This window comes from Paroedura picta, chromosome 5, assembly GCF_049243985.1.
Source record: "Paroedura picta isolate Pp20150507F chromosome 5, Ppicta_v3.0, whole genome shotgun sequence".
Taxonomy (NCBI): Eukaryota; Metazoa; Chordata; class Lepidosauria; order Squamata; family Gekkonidae; genus Paroedura; species Paroedura picta.
This window is the reverse complement of record NC_135373.1, coordinates 28851581-28867160: the sequence shown is the minus strand read 5'-3', so window position 1 is coordinate 28867160 and position 15580 is coordinate 28851581. Positions and strand designations below refer to the sequence as shown.

The window sequence follows — 15580 nt, the reverse complement described above, 5'->3', positions numbered from 1 at the left end:
TCGCTCTGCTTGAGCGTTCCTGGGCCGTACCTGGGCGAGTCCACTTCCCTGCGAAGGGGAGGAGTGGGCTGAACAAACTTTACCTGCACCTCCCCTTTCCCTACTCGATTGGCTGGTGCTTAATACATTGCCCTAGGGACTGAGGCGAAACCACCTTCATGGAGGGGGGGAGGAGCTGACACACAAATGAGGTTCGGTTTCTCCCCTGTCCCGTCCATCCTCCTCGCTGTACGAGAGGCCGGCGAGTAAAACCCCGATAACCCAAGCCGAACTTTCCAAGTTTTGCAAAAAGTACTCCAGCAGGTTGCTTTCTAACTCACTACCCCCCCGGGGGGGCCGAGTTGGTAGCGGCCGCCCTTAGGGGCGAGGTCCCGCCGGCTCAAGCCGCACCTGAGGCACGCGCAGAGTCGAGAGCGAGGCGCCGAGTCAAGTTGGTTCGCGGACGGGCGTCGAGGAAAGGGCAGGGCGGGGCGAGAGGGGAACAAAAAAAAAAAAAAAAAAAAAGCGCTGCGAGGCGGCCGAATCCGCTCGAGGGGCTTGTGGGTTCGCGCGCCTTCCCGCCTCCCTCCTTTCGCCCGCGGACCGCTTCTCAAGTCGGCGCGAGGGGAGGGCGGGAAGAAGAAGCCATGGAGGGTCGGGCGACCCCTCGGCTGTCCCTTCTGTGGCTCCTGAGCAGCGTCTTGATCCTAGGTAAGCGCATTTTGTGAGGCGGCGGGCGGCAGAACAGCCCCCCCGCTTTGCCCCTCCGCCCGCCCGTCTATGAGAAGGGGGGGGGTAATCCCCGGGGTCTCCCGCCCAGGGTGCAGGGGAAGGGGGAACTCGGTCGCTGATTGGCTCGTCCTTTTTCTCTGGGGATCCTCAAGGGAGGGAATCTGGTTCCTGGAATGATATTCCCCCGGGGGGGGGGGAGGGGGCGCCGCCGGCGGTCATTTCCTTTCAGCAGGTTGCCTGCCTCTTTAAACCGGTGTGGCAGGCAGTGCTCCAACAGGTGCTGCCTTGGGCATGGAACGATTGCGCTTTGCGCGAGCAAGGAAGATACTCAACAGGTGCATGGGCCTTTTTGCTCACCTGTGTGTTGCCACAGGTTGCACCGGTTGAACTGAAGCCTGCTTTATGGCTTAAAAAAAGTATGTGCTGGGAAGGAAGGTCACAGCTGATCTGGGACTGGAAGGGTTTTTTTTTCCTGCCTGGGGGAGTTCTCCCTGGGCTGGTTTTGTTGCAAAGGTGCTCAAATGTGAAGTGAACCAGGGTGGTCGTGGCAGGATTGTTCGGTGCGCCTCCATTTCCTGCCTCTGACCCTTCTCTGGAGTGCGTCTCTGTCGGCTGCCTGCCCTGGGGTGTCTTGTGGTAGCTTTTGCAGTGCTTGAAAACACTTCACCCTCTTTGGGTTTTCCAGGCAGGCCCCTGCATTTGTGCTGTGTAAAAGGTACAGGAGACCTGGAAATGCGATGCTGCAGCAGGGAACTTGCAGCTTGGGGTCTTCTGTAAGGATAAGGGAGGGGGCTTCTCTTCCACTTCCTTGGTTCTCCTCTTCCCAGCACCATGGCCTTTTGTAGCCCCTTTTGAAAGCGGGGGGGGGTACTCTGCAGTGTCTCCCCCCTCCTCTGATTTCCCGTGCCCTGCCACCATCAGAAATACATAAGGTCTTCTGTTTCTTCAGCACCACCCTTTATGGTGGGACTGCCTTCCCAGATCCTTTCGCCACATTCTTCCTTCCTCTGCCTCATCCCCCTTGCTTTGTCCGCAGAATTGCCAGCTCTCAGCCAGGAAGTGTGTCCTGTGCTTTTAAACCTCTCTGTACCTGGGGGGAGGGGGGAGGTAGCCATAACTTTCACTTCTTCTGCCCTCTGTCCTGCCACCTTCCTTCCCTACTGTAAAGATCCTCATGAAAGGTGGAGGAGGGGTGGGCAGCAGTACCAATGGGTGAAGCTGCTGTTGCCCCATCTTCCCAATACATGGTAGATCTCCCTACCAGGACCTGCTTACCTGTGCTGAAAGGCTTGTGCCTAAGGAGGACCAGCTGTCTTGATGGGTCTGAAGCTGCTCCCTACCTGTTGAATTCCCGGCTGCTGTAAGCTCTAGGACCCCATGCCAGCAGTAGGTCCTGGGCTAGGTCCTCAAACATATGTTGCTTATGGGGCAGGAACTGGTGTTAACGGATCAGGCTCAAGGACAACCTCCATTGTGGGGTTCTCATGGTGGGATTGGGGGTGTAACACTTTTTTCCCCCATGCAGAAGGTCCTCCGTTCCAATACTTTGTCATGCCAAGTAAAGGCTCCCCAGGGCAGGGTGGGGCAGTGTTAGGAAAGTCCTTTCTCTGCCCAAGACCCTGAGTTAAGAAAAATACTGAATCAAGTGGTGGGCCTGTTGGGGTGACTCAGGACGAAGCAACCTGGATCAGAAGATTTGAGGGATCTTGCAGTTCCTCTTTTCCAGTATTCATAGCATGGCCTCTTTGCGTGTGACATGGCAGGGTGTATCCTCGCACACGTTAACCTTGTTCTCCAAAGGTAAACATGCAGCCTTTTTAAAAAAGTTGTTGTCATTCAGTTCCTAACTTTTGGGAATCCCTGGTTTCATGGCCTCTGGGGAAGGGTGGTACTTCCCACAGCTAGCAAGGGAGTGCTAATCCCCGAGCTTGAATGCAGAAGGGAGGCTGGAGGTCTGTGGGGGAGCCGACTTGTTTTCTCCCCGGAAGAGTGAGGTCTGACCCCAGCTGGTGTGGCAACGGTGACACAAGTCGGCCGAAACTCCCTGCCCTTTGTGGGTGGAAGCTGATCCCGACCAACCCCCGCCTCCCTTCAGGTTGGAATGAAACCACCGGAGCAAACAGACGGGAACCCGGAAGCCTGCAAGGGCTTTGGTTTCTGTGAGGACGAAGCTTCGGTTGGAAAGAAGAAAAATATTTGCCCTGTTACTCAGACGGGAGAAAACGTAAAGGGTCAAAGGGAAAGCTTTCATTACTAAGCGTGCGCAAGCTATTCATTGATAGGGTGGTGGAAAGTGAGAGCTAATATACTATAGTGATTAAGAGTGTTGGGCTAGTCTCTGGAAGGCTCCAGGTTCAATTCTCCACTTGTGCTATAGACGCTTACCTGGCTAATCAAAGTCCCTCACTCTAACTTACCCTTGCAAGTCAATGGTGCCATACACTGTAATGGGAATGTCGGTGTTCCTGCCTTTCCCAGGGCTTGGGGTGGGGGTTGAGATTCAGGATCGCTCCGGGAGGCTCTTCCCCGACTCCCGTCCAAATTTCAAATTGATTGGTCCAAGGGGTCCACATCTAGGGGCGTCCAAAGAGGGTGCCCCCATCCCTCTTTTATATCCAATGGAAAGTCGTCACCCGAGGTGCAAGGGACACAGCGCTCCAAAGACAGATCCTGCTGATCACTGCTTGCTCATCGGAGTTCTTCGTTTACAGGCTTGGTGCCCATTTGCTGTATTGATATTAGCTGATATTCCCGGAAGCAAGGGCACTGCCTCATAAGTGAAATATGGTGAAATATCAGGTCACCGCTGATCCGGCTTCACTTCTGTGCAAGGAAATTGAGCAGTCCTGAAAGGAGAACGTTCTTAATTGTACTGGGAAGTGCTTTCAAATTACAGCCTACTTACAGCAACCCTGTAGGGCTTTCAAGGGAGAGAACAGCTGTTTTGTTGAACCCCGCTTTTTACTACCTGAAGGAGCCCCAAAGCAGCTTACAAACACCATCCCCTTCCTCTCCCCACAACGAGACACCTTGTGAGTTTGGGAGAGCTCTGAGAGGAATATTACCAGCTCAGGGTCACCCAGCTGGCTGCATGTGGAGGAGGAGTGGGGAATCGAACCTGGTTCTTCTGGGGTCTGACAAGACCGGGATGCTTAAAAGTGGCCACTCATCTGGTTCCTTATGGTAAATACAAATTGCATCTTCGCTAGGAAACCCTTGTCTCTCCTTCCCCCCCCCCCCCAGTTTTGTTGATGTGGCATGAAGATACACCTGTGTGGGCAGATCTACTGACTTTGTGGGCTGTTTGATTTACTTGCAAGGCTTGGTTTGCAAGTAGGTGCTTGTATTGCCAAAGAGGAGTTATTTTGCATGCCAGTGTGGTGTAGTGGTTAAGAGTGTGGACTAGTATCTAGAAGGCCCCAGGTTAAAGTCCCAGCTCTTCCCTGAACGCTTGCTCGTGGACCTTGGGCCAGTCCCACTTTCTCAGCCCAACATCTCTCGCAGGGTTGTTGTGCAGGTAATACTGATAAGAAGACTTTTCTCCATTGTGGAGAAAGGCAGCGTAGAAATGGATTAAATAGACATCAAATGAGTAAACGAAGCCCAAGTTTCATTCTCTAGCATCTCCTGGGGAAGCAGGTTTGGAAGTCCTTCCTGGGATCCTGGGTAGCTGCTGCTTTTCAGAGTAGTGTTGATGGATCAATGGTGACCCATGGCATAATGTAACTCAATTCCCAGAATGTTGACCTGGTCACTGGAAGCAGACTTATTGACCAAGTTTAAGTATCTCCCATCCCTCTGCTTCCAGATCATCTTTGGGGATTTGCTACCAGAGGATGCAGTGATGGCCACAGGTGTAAACAGTTCTGAAATGGATAGATTCATGGAGGATGTCTGTCAGTGGCTACAAGCCATGGTGATGGAGGGGAATTTCCACGTTCAGAGGCACTCATTCTCTGAATCCCCAAACCAGGAGGCAACATCAGGGGACGGCTTCAGCCTCTCTGCCCAGTTGTCAGCCTTCCAGAGAAATTGGCTGGCTACCGTGTGAGGTCAGGACGCTGGGCTAGGTGGACTGTTGGTCTAATCCAGGGGGGCTATTCTCGGGCCTCATGTTAGAGTAGGTGGGCAATCGGGTTGTAATGTTGGATCTGAAGAAGGCAGTTTTGCTGCTTGCGTCTTCAACCCCAGAAAGTTTAGAAAGCAACCAACCTACCAATCGGGAGGAAAATGATCCTTTTGGAATTCTGTGGGTTTAGGCAGACAGACCAGAAGATAATCCACTTGTGGGGTTCCTTTTCAGTCCTCATACCCTAAAAATCTCTCACTTCTTCCGGATGGGAAAAAAAATAAAGCGGCTAGTAATATATTTCCAGCACGCAAGTCCTAGAACATGAACAAAAGTAAGTGAGAGACACTTCTCTTGCCCAGTGGTAGTGTCTCCCCTTTGGCCGTCCTTGTGGCTTCTTGCCATATCACTTAAATTCATTCATTCATTCATTCATTCATTCATTCATTCATTCATTCATTCATTCATTCATTCAATTTATATACTGCCCTCCCCTGAGGCTCAGGGCGGTTTACATGGAACATAGAAAGCACTACACAGAACTAAGTTTTTCATAACAACAACAATAATATTAACATTAAATAACATTAATAAATGGTCTCCTTTCTGTAGGTTAGCTTCTATATTTTGCACTCTAGCAAATCATCTTAATTCCTGAGAGGATGCTGATAGCTGATGGCACATTCAAACAGGGCTCTCCTTCCTTTTAGGGAAAAGGTGACACGCAGTCTGAGCCTTTAGAAACTATGACTATTCCTCAGGGACTGTCTCATGCTTTGTTCTCGAAAGGCTGTTTTGTTTTCCTGATAAGAGCAAGCAAAAGAAGCCGAACTGGATTTTCCGGACCTAGGGCTTAGCTGCATGCTCCCGGAGTTGGTTTGGCCCTCTTGACAAGGTTTAATACCCTGGGTTTTGACGGGCAACTGATTTGCAAAATTCTGAATAAATGCGACAGAGGGAGCGTGCCGAGGTGGGGCCATCTGAAGGGTTTGACTACGGCTACCCCACTCAGTGTGGGGCCTCTTGTGGCGCAGAGTGGTAAGGCAGCAGACATGCAGTCTGAAGCTCTGCCCATGAGGCTGGGAGTTCGATCCCAGCAGCTGGCTCAAGGTTGATTCAGCCTTCCATCCTTCTGAGGTCGGTAAAATGAGTACCCAGTTTGCTTGCTGGGGGGTAAAACAGTAATGACTGGGGAAGGGAATGGCAAACCACCCCGTATTGAGTCTGCCATGAAAATGTTAGAGGGCGTCACCCCAAGGGTCAGACATAACCCGGTGCTTGCACAGGGGATACCTTTACCCCTTTACCTTACCCCTCTCAGCGTATCCCCCTTGCCTGTCCCCTGATTCTCTGTTTCGTTCCCCAGATCCCACCGATGCCATCCAAGTCACGATACCGAACCCCTTCAACGTGGTCATCCTCTTTCAGCCCGTCACCCTCCAGTGCAACTACCAGAGCACAGCCACTCAGCCGCCGGTGGTCACTTGGAAGTACAAGTCTTACTGCCGCAGCCGCCTGACCGACGCCTTCAATCCCAGCAGCCAGGAGAGCCAGATGACCAACCAGCTGCAGCAGAACAACCCCGGTTACAACCCCTACGTGGAGTGTCAGGACAGTGTCAGGACCGTGCGTGTGGTGGCTTCCAAGCAAGGCAACACGGTGACCCTCGGGGAGTTCTACCAGGGCCGGCGCATCACCATCACCAATGGTAACTATGACGTGTTGGCGGTCTTGTGTAAACTCTAGCAAGCTGGACACCAATCCACCTCCCTGTAATCAGTCAGGGAGATGCTTTGCCAAGGTTGGGTTTTAAGTCACGTGTCTCACCTGGGAGTTCTGCAGTCTGGTTCCTTGTATGAGCTGCTTTTATTATTATTATTATTGTTGTTGTTGTTGTTGTTGTTATTAGATTTATATTATTATATAATATATAATAATATATATTATATTATTAGATTTGCAAGCCTGAGCCAAATAGAAGCAAGGGCCACCAGGTACCCAATACAGGTCTCCTAGATTCTGCTCCTAATTATTATTATTTTTGGCAGGGGGTGTAGACTGCAGGGATTGGTAGGTTTGGTTATTTGCTGGATGCCTTCAGCCTTTTCCATCGTTCTCTTGTTGTTCTCTCTGCTTCATTCTAGGTGTCAGGTAAAAAATTCTCCTTGAAAGAAATGTTAAACTAGTTTTTGTACGTCAGAAAGGACAAGAACATGAGCCAGAAGGCTCCAGGTTTTACTTTCTCCTTGGCTGCTAATTAATGAGGAAGCTCTTGGCAAACCTAGTTGTATCCTCCTGCCCTGTATGGTAATAGTGCTAGTAATGGTTACAGTTAATCAGGCCGTACATATGAGAATGATTTGAATACTGAAAGCTCTGCCAAAAAACTAGCCGCTTCACTTCTTTTCCTGGGCATGCTGTTCTGAGCTTCCCCTGTCTGTCGGGGCTCTGTATCTGCATCTAAATTGACAGCACTGATGATGCACAATGCATAAATTTCTGTCCAGCAGCAATGAAGGTTTACTTGGCTGGCAGAAGGAACTGAGAAAAAATTGAGAGGATTCAGAGGAGAGCAACGAGGAGGATCTGGGGCCTGGGGACCAAGTCCTATGCGGAATGGCTGAGGGACTTGGGGATGTTCAGCCTGGAGAAGAGGAGGTTGAGAGGGGACAGGATTGCTGTCTCTTAAGTATATGAAAAGTTGTTAAAGGAGGGAAGGGGAAAGGTTTCTGTTGGCAGCAGAGGGTAGGACCCACAGTAATGGGTTTAAACTATGTGTATAACGGAATTGGCTACATATCAGGGAAATTTTTTCACATAGTAGTTCAGCAGTGGAATGGGCTGCCTCAGGAGGTGGTGAGCCCCCCCCTCACTGGTGGTTGTGTGGCAGCTGGGCAGGTCTTTATCCTGGATGCTTTAGGCTGATCCTGCATTGAACAGGGGGTTGGACTAGGTGGCCTGTATGGCTCCTTCCCACTCTAGGATTGTATGAGTCTAGTTCAGCAGTGGGATGGGCTGCCTGAGGTGGTGGCCGTCTTCAAGCGATGGCTGGACAGATATTTATCCTGGATACTTGAGGTTGCTCCTGCATTGAGCAGGGGGTGGGACTAGACGGCCTGTATAGCCCCTTCCAACTCTAGGATTCTAAGCCCACGAGGCCTGCTTGTTCACACAGATTGAAATTGTATATGCAGAGATCCTCGTTTTTATTTCAGAGGTTTCCAATCAGAACCTTCGTAGCGATGCCTCCGCACACCCAGGGCCCTTTTGTGTGTTGTGGTGGGGAAGGAATGTCTGATCAGAAGGCCGTCTGAGCCTAACATTAATACAAACTATCTGTCCGCTGATGGGGAAACTAGGACATGGAGAAGGGATGGAATCTGGTCGCGCCCAGCTGTTTTGTGCTGACCCGAGGGAGGAACCGAGAAGAAATTCTGGCCCTTTGCCTGCTGCTCTGCTCCTGCCGCTGTTGTGCAACCCTCCATGCAGTCTCCTGAACTGGTATGCTCAGCAGGTTTCCAAGAGCAGGCTGATCTCGTGAAAATTTTACAAGAGGAGGAAAGACAAGGCAATTTGGCTCCTAGCAAATGTGTCGTCCAGTTCTTCCTCCACCCCTTGCAGCAGTTTTTTCACAACAAATGGACATAACATCAAAGAAAGTTCCTTTTCTCTGATGGCTGTGGTCTAGACCAGGGGTAGTCAACCTGTGGTCCTCCAGATGTTCATGGACTACAATTCCCACGAGCCCCTGCCAGCATTTACTGGCAGGGGCTCATGGGAATTGAAGTCCATGAACATCTGGAGGACCACAGGTTGACTACCCCTGGTCTTGAGTCTTCTGTATCCAGGGAAATATCCTGGCTGCCCCCTGGAGTTGGGTGGGTGGGACATCTTGGGAGAGGACTCCTAGAGCTCATTCTGACCTACTGTTGTTTCTTCTTCAAGGATTAAGTGAGTAGGCTGAGTAAGGATGGTAGCCTATCCTGAGCTTCTGAAGAGGGAAAGGTGAACCATGTTGTGGCATCATTCCCAGTTTTGTGAGTGTGAGTAGTTGCTAGAAGTGTGAGATTCCCTGTGGTTAGTTTGTAGAGAGTAGGGTGATAAGACTCGGAGGTGTGCCGCATGAATAATTTTTCGTTTCGGTCGATCCTAGACTACAAAGACAACGTCTGGTGAACCCAAACTGCAGGACTGCTCCTTCATGATCTCAATCTTGATATGTAGCTTTCACACACTTCCCTCAGTTGTGGTTGGTGAACCAGCGCCTCTTCAGGCAGGGGGTGATCTTGTCAGACTTGGATAAGGTTAAAAGGGCTCTTTGCGCCTGATCTTACACTGAAATACGGTGTCGAGAAGATGATGGTCCTTTCAGGCTAAAACTTTGTAGTTTGGTCCGTTGATGGAGTTGTTGATATGAACTTCCTGGCCTACCCATATTCTGCATGCTGTTTTAGTGCTGAGCTTAAAAGCCGGAGGTATGTCTAAAAAAGCTCAGTCTTGCAACTAACAACTCATTCTTACAACCAGCAAACCAAAATATTTGGGGGACTTAGCTCTTCTGGTCGAACCCCAGATTCTTATTTCTGATTCCAAACACGGCATCAACTAAACTGTGCCAAACCTCTGACCTATTTCTTGTTGTCCTTGCACAGTGGTCCCCAGCTTTTCGGAGCCTGCGGGCACTTTGGGAATTCTGACGCAGGGTAGTGGGTGCAACCCCAAAATGGCTGCTGCAGGAAGTGGAGAAAACATCCAAATGGCTGTCATAGGAGATGCAACTGAATACACAGAGGAAGTCCAAGTGCAGAGAGAAGAGAGGTAGTTTAAAAATACACTGGGAGAATAAAACAAGTGCGTGGTGGTAGCTGCTAATGAGAGCCCCACCTGGCCTCATCCATTTTATAAAAACAGTCAGTGGGCACCAAGAAAGGCATCAGCGGGTGCTGTGGCTCCCATAGGCACCTCATGGGGAGACCAGTGATGAGGACTGACAGTTTTTGAATGCTTGGCGTAGTGGTTAGGAGTGCGGACTTCTAATCTAGTGAGATGGGTTTGATTCCGCGCTCCCCCACATGCAGCCAGCTGGGTGACCTTGGCCTCGCCACAGCACTGATAAAGCTGTTCTGACCTAGCAGTAATATCAGGGCTCTCTCAGCCCCACCTCCTTCACAGGGTGTCTGTTGTGGGGAGAGGAAAGGGAAGGGGGCTGTAAGCTGCTTTGAGTCTCCAGGTAGAGAAAAGCGGCATATAAGAATCAACTCTTCTTCAAGCGTCCACAGATCATGAGATGCCGAGCCAAAAGGTTCATAGTTGTCTTCCAAAGCTGGACCTAGGGCAGCGTACCTTTTGGCTGTCAGTTTGTCCCATTCATACTACTCTTTTCTTGCCTCGGGATCAGGGACTTTAATATATTTTTGTTTAAGAACGCTGATGAATATAAGGGGCCGTAGGCGGCTAAATGGCAACAAGATGAACATTGAGCGTTTCAGGGAGGTCAGAAGTCCATGGCTGAGTACAGCTTGTGACAGCATGTTTCCAGACGTGGAAGCTTTATGCCCTGTTCTGTCTTGCCCGGCCTCCCCCAAATCCACAAAAATTACACTGTGATAGCAGAAGAATTCTTCCCTTTCCTCTGCCGCAGAATGGCCTGACTCATGTGTGTGTGTGGGGGGGAACCTTTTGAGACATCTGTGATGCATGCAGGCTCTTCACAGTTACTTTTTCTACCAATCTGCTGTGGATTAAGGCGTTGAATCCTGGCGGCTGGTGAAGCGTCGAACAGCCGCCCTGTAACCCGCAGTTTAAGCTGTCTGTAATAGCAACCTTGCAGTGTGCTTTTCGTGCTCCCAGCGGTTTTCTAAATGTCTGGTTGTGCTTCCGACAGAGGCAGGGAGGCTCAATTAAAACCTCGTGCAGCTCGGGCTGATCCAGTCACGGAAGCCACTGGCCTGTGGAATCTGCTTACCTGGCAGGCGTCGTCGTGTTATGGAGCAGGGTTGGGCTTCTGGGCAGCTCGTGAGACAAATGGGGAGATGCTTGTTAAAGAGGGTGAGATGAATCCATCGATGGCGACTAATCATGTTGACTAAAACATGGCAAGCCAGTGCTGGGAAGCAGCATCAGAAGACCGTAGCCCAGGCGTCCCCAGCATGGTGCCTCTGGACGTCATGGTCCCTCCCGGCACCCTTTCCGGCGCTTGCCAAGTATTTTTCGGAAGTGGGCAGAGCTGGGCAGGATCTTTGCCCGACATGGCTTTTGATTGATTGTTGGAGATTTGATTGGTTGTGCAGATATTTACAGATCTTGCTTTGGCAGCACATACCACCACAGCATGAGGATCCGTATTGTTTTAATCACATAATCCAAGAGTTGGAAGGGGTCATACCGGCCATACCATGTAGTCCAATACAGCAGGGGTAGTCAACCTGTGGTCCTCCAGATGTTTGGGGACTACAATTCCCACGAGCATCTGCCAGCGTTTGCTGGCAGGGGCTCATGGGGTTCATGGGAATTGTAGCCCACGGACATCTGGAGAACCACAGGTTGACTACCCCTGCAATACAGGATCAGCCTAAAGCCTCCAGGATAAGTATCCAGATGCTCCATGACAAACACCAGTGAGGGGGAGCTCTCCCTAGGCAGTAGATTCCAAAGCTGAACTACTCTGTCTGTGATTCCCCCCCCCTTATATCTAGCTGGTGCATTTCTACGTGTAGCTTAAAAGCCATTACTGTGGAGTGTGTACCCCGCTGACAACAGGAACCACTCCCTGCCCTCCTCTTAATGATAACCTGTCAAATAAAAGATAGCAATTCTGTCCCTTCTCAAACGCCTCTTTTCTAGATTGAGCATTCCCAAGTTCCTCAGTCTTCCTTCCTAGGGCTTGATCCCCAGGCCTCAGATCATCCTTGTCGCTCTCCTCTGAACCCTCTTCATTTTGGCCACGTCCTTCTTGAAGTGAGGCCTCCAGAACTGCACACAGGACTCCTGGTGCAGTCTGATCAATCTGGTATACAGCAGGATTATGACGTCTTGTGATTTTGATGTGATGCCTCAGTTGATACTGCCCAAGGCTGTGTTTGCCTTCTTTACCGCTGCATCATACTGTCTGCTCATATTTAGCTTACAAGTACCCCAAAATCTTGTTCATATACACTGCTTTTCAGGTGTGTATCCCCCATTTAGTATTTATGCTTCTAATTTTGTGCCCCAGGACTCTGCAATTATTGATTTGTATCTTTTTCTCACTTGCCCACTTTTCCAGCATGTTCAAAACTCATTAAGCTCTATATCTTTGGGGCTTCTCCTCCCAATATGGTTCATTTGCAAATTTAATGAGTCTGGGGTAGTCAACCTGTGGTCCTCCAGGTGTTCATGGACTACAATTCCCATGAGCCCCTCCCAGCAAATGCTTGCCAGGGGCTCATGGGACTTATAGTCCATGGACATCTGGAAGACCACAGGTTGACTACCCCTGAATTACATTCAAAATAAGAATTAGAGAAGTTACGCCGCCATCTTTTTGTCATTGTCAAAAAGTGCCAGACCCCGTACTGAGCCCTGTGGCACCCCACTGCTTACCTCCCTCCAATCTGATGAAAGCTTTTTTTGACACACGTGGGAATGCACTGATTACTGAGAGCGGGGCAAAAGCAGAGAGTGGGGGCCTCTGGAAGAACATATTTGAGAAGGTGGGCTCCACATCAGCTATCTTCACATTAGAAAGACTAGTTGGAGCGGCACCAAACAGATTTTCTTTCCCACCCAGCAAGCCCTTTGAATTTATACACAAGTGCATTTTGCACAATAATTTGACCACTGAGGAAGACCCCTTTGCAGTCGAAACGCATTTGATCCATTCTATGTTGGCCTAGTCCATGTGTAGATAGAAATGTAGATAGAAATGTAATACTTTAAAAATATGATGATGACTATGTTTTTAATATGTTGAACTAGTGCACTTCATGTAATAAATATTTGCAATTATTTTTAGAATTATTTTTCAGCCCAACCTTTGGGTTTCTAACAGAGTTCCAAGGGTACCTACAGGCTCAAGGTGTTTAAGATTGCCTGCTTTAGTCTTTAAGTCCTGTTTGTTGGCTGCAAATCCTCAGTCCATTGCATTACTGGAGGTGGGTGTTTATCTTTCTGGTGTTGCAACATGAGCCTGTAAAGCCACAGACTAAAGGATGGAGGGTCCGTTTTTTCTGACTTTGTATTTGCGGAAGACGAGGCAAAAAGTTAAAAAGTACATTAGCATTCACAGAAATCAGTCAGTAGACAAATTGTCCAGACTTGAAGTGGATGGTGCACGTTGCCGGCTGCCTAGTGCTTCTTGGAGGAAGTGGTAATGCAGAGAAGAAAATTAGCATCAGATCATGGCACTGCTGTAGTAGAAATGTCGTGCCAGAATGAATTGTAGTGGTGATTGATTTGTTAATTCTTGCTGGGAGTCTGCAACTGATTCGCATAATTTCATGGCCCATAATGAGTGATCTGAACATTTTGTTAGCGTGGCAGGTGTCAGACTGCAGCAGTCAGTGCATTTTGCCTGGATACGCTGGTGACACTCTTACGTTTTCTAGCTTAACGTTGTGTGCGGGAGAAGGAGATCCAATAACTTGTTAGGACAGTGGTTCTCAACCTTCCCAATGCCGCGACCCTTTAATGCATTTCCTCATGTTGCAGTGAGCCCCAACCATAAAATGATGCAAGGGTTCTTTCACAGAAATTAAACCGAAACTGACCAATGGCGTGAAGATCCATTCTTCATGATTGTATATAAATTGGTTCTTTCCCCCGGGTTTCACTGTTCAGTTCTGCCTCTTGTCCCGCCATGCCGATCTCACTCTTTTCCGCTATTCCAGACAGATGAATGCTCTATCTCGATCTACCCCACAAGGCTGTTGTGTGGATGGTGACCCCCAGTCCAAGCTGTTTGCCCTGCCGCAACCCCCGTGAAAAGGTTATTTGACCCCCAAAGGGGTCCTGACCCCCAGGTTGAGAACCACTGTGTTAGGAGATCATGGGATAGGAGTGGAGAAAATGGATGCAGCCTTTTAAATGCACTGTATTCTTATTTATTATCAATGGAATGGTTTTGCCATTCAGTTTTTAATCATGATATTCTGAGGTCCTGGTTTGGGGTTTGATTTGTTTCTTAAGGGGAGAGATTCCAAATCTCGGTTCTTTGACAACTAGCCCTGCCTTCCTTTTTGTAAGGCTTTCTCTGCAGGTCTATGTAGTCAACAGAATATAGCCCTGTGGATTTCTTCTTGCTGTTCACAAAGGCCAGCCAGGCAGTCCTGAGCAACTGACCTGTTGCCCGTGTGTGAGGTGTTCCCGCAGGTAGAAGGCAAATCCCCTCCTCATGAACTCTCTTGCGATGCTGTGTTGGCAGCATCCCGGACTCATGGTTGCAGAACGAGTGTTGGGCAAGCTTGAGAGCCCATGGGTGAGGTGGGCAGGGGAGGGCAGAGGCTGGGGTTCCATGGTAGGGCAATCTGCTCACTATGCAGAAGTCCCAGGTTCAGTCTCCAGTTTAACCAAAGGATCAGGTAGGGAGTGGTGTCCGCTAGAAACCTCAAACTGCTGCCATGTAGAGTAAACAGTCCAGATCTTGGTAGACCAGTGGTCTTACCTTGGAGAAAGTTGGTTCATGTGTCCACATGGATTATAGAATAACAGAGTTGGAAGGGACCTCCGGGGTCATCTAGTCCAACCCCCTGTACTATGCAGGACACTCGCAACCCTCATGTGTACCTTCAGTTGTTTTCCAGTGATATCCTGTCCCTAGTTCAAATATCACCTCTGGCATTGACCCTTTGGATCAGCCTTTCTCAACTTTTTTACCATCGAGAAACCCCTGAATCATTCTTCAGGCTTTGAGAGTCCCCAGATCATGCAGAATATGGTTGGGAATCAGAGCTGTGTGCATGCCTACCTGGGGGCCCCTCCCCTTCCCATCCCCTCCAGGCCCATCAGTGGCAATTTTGGGGAGGAGGGCATCTCACCCATTAACTGTTTAACAAGTTAAGAAAACAAATTAAAACAGCACGTCGGACCTCAACAAGGGCCAGAACCTTTTCAGTCCTGTCCCCCACCTGATGGAACGAGCTCCCTGAAGAGGTCAGGGCCCTACCTGAGCTCCCACAATTCTGCAGGGCCTGCAAAAGGGAGCTCCTCCGCCAGGCATTTGCATGAGGCCAACCAACTCAAACATTTGCTGGTCCCCCCCCCCCCCCGATGCCCTTCCATGACTGACCTGCCCAGGGATCGTCATTGTTATTGTTCTGTTAACATAACTTGACATCCAGAACACTATTATTATTATTATATGTTATGCCATGTTACGTTATGATTGTTATTTATTGCATTGTTGTAATATTCTATGTAAGTATTCCGCAATGTTAATGTAAACTGCCGAGAGCCTTAGGGAAGGGTGTTATAGAAATCTAAATAAATAAATATATTAAAATTAATTAACTCCCACCCATTCGGGGAACCCTTCCAGGGCCATCCAGAGGCCCCAGGGTTTCACAAAACCCTGGTTGAGAAAACCAGCTCTAGGTGGTCTTTCCCAAATGTTTCTTCTTCGTAGCCACACTGGCAATCTGCAGCTGACAACCTCTCCCAAGGCTGTTGTGGGGATGGCAAGAAAATTCTTGCAGAGCACCTGAAGTGGGAATTGGTGTCCACATGACCGGCTTCTTGCACCCTTCCCCACTGCCCTTGATAAAGCAAGTAGATCATTGATGGGTTCAAATTGGGTTGAGCTGATAAACAGGAACTAATTTGGGG

The 15580-nt window shown here is 49.4% G+C and overlaps 1 protein-coding gene across 2 annotated transcripts in view; it reads left to right on the top strand.

Moving 5' to 3' along the window:
- The first annotated feature begins 304 nt into the window (after positions 1-304).
- Positions 305-15580, top strand: part of LSR (lipolysis stimulated lipoprotein receptor) — a 39119-nt gene continuing 23843 nt past the window's right edge. Inside the window, exons 1-2 of one of the 2 annotated variants that reach the window (XM_077336941.1) lie at positions 305-690; positions 6147-6488. In XM_077336941.1, the coding sequence (XP_077193056.1) occupies positions 627-690; positions 6147-6488 (406 nt within the window). In that variant the 5' untranslated portion in view covers positions 305-626. The remainder of the gene's footprint in view (positions 691-6146; positions 6489-15580) is intronic. The other variant, XM_077336942.1, reaches the window with a different exon arrangement.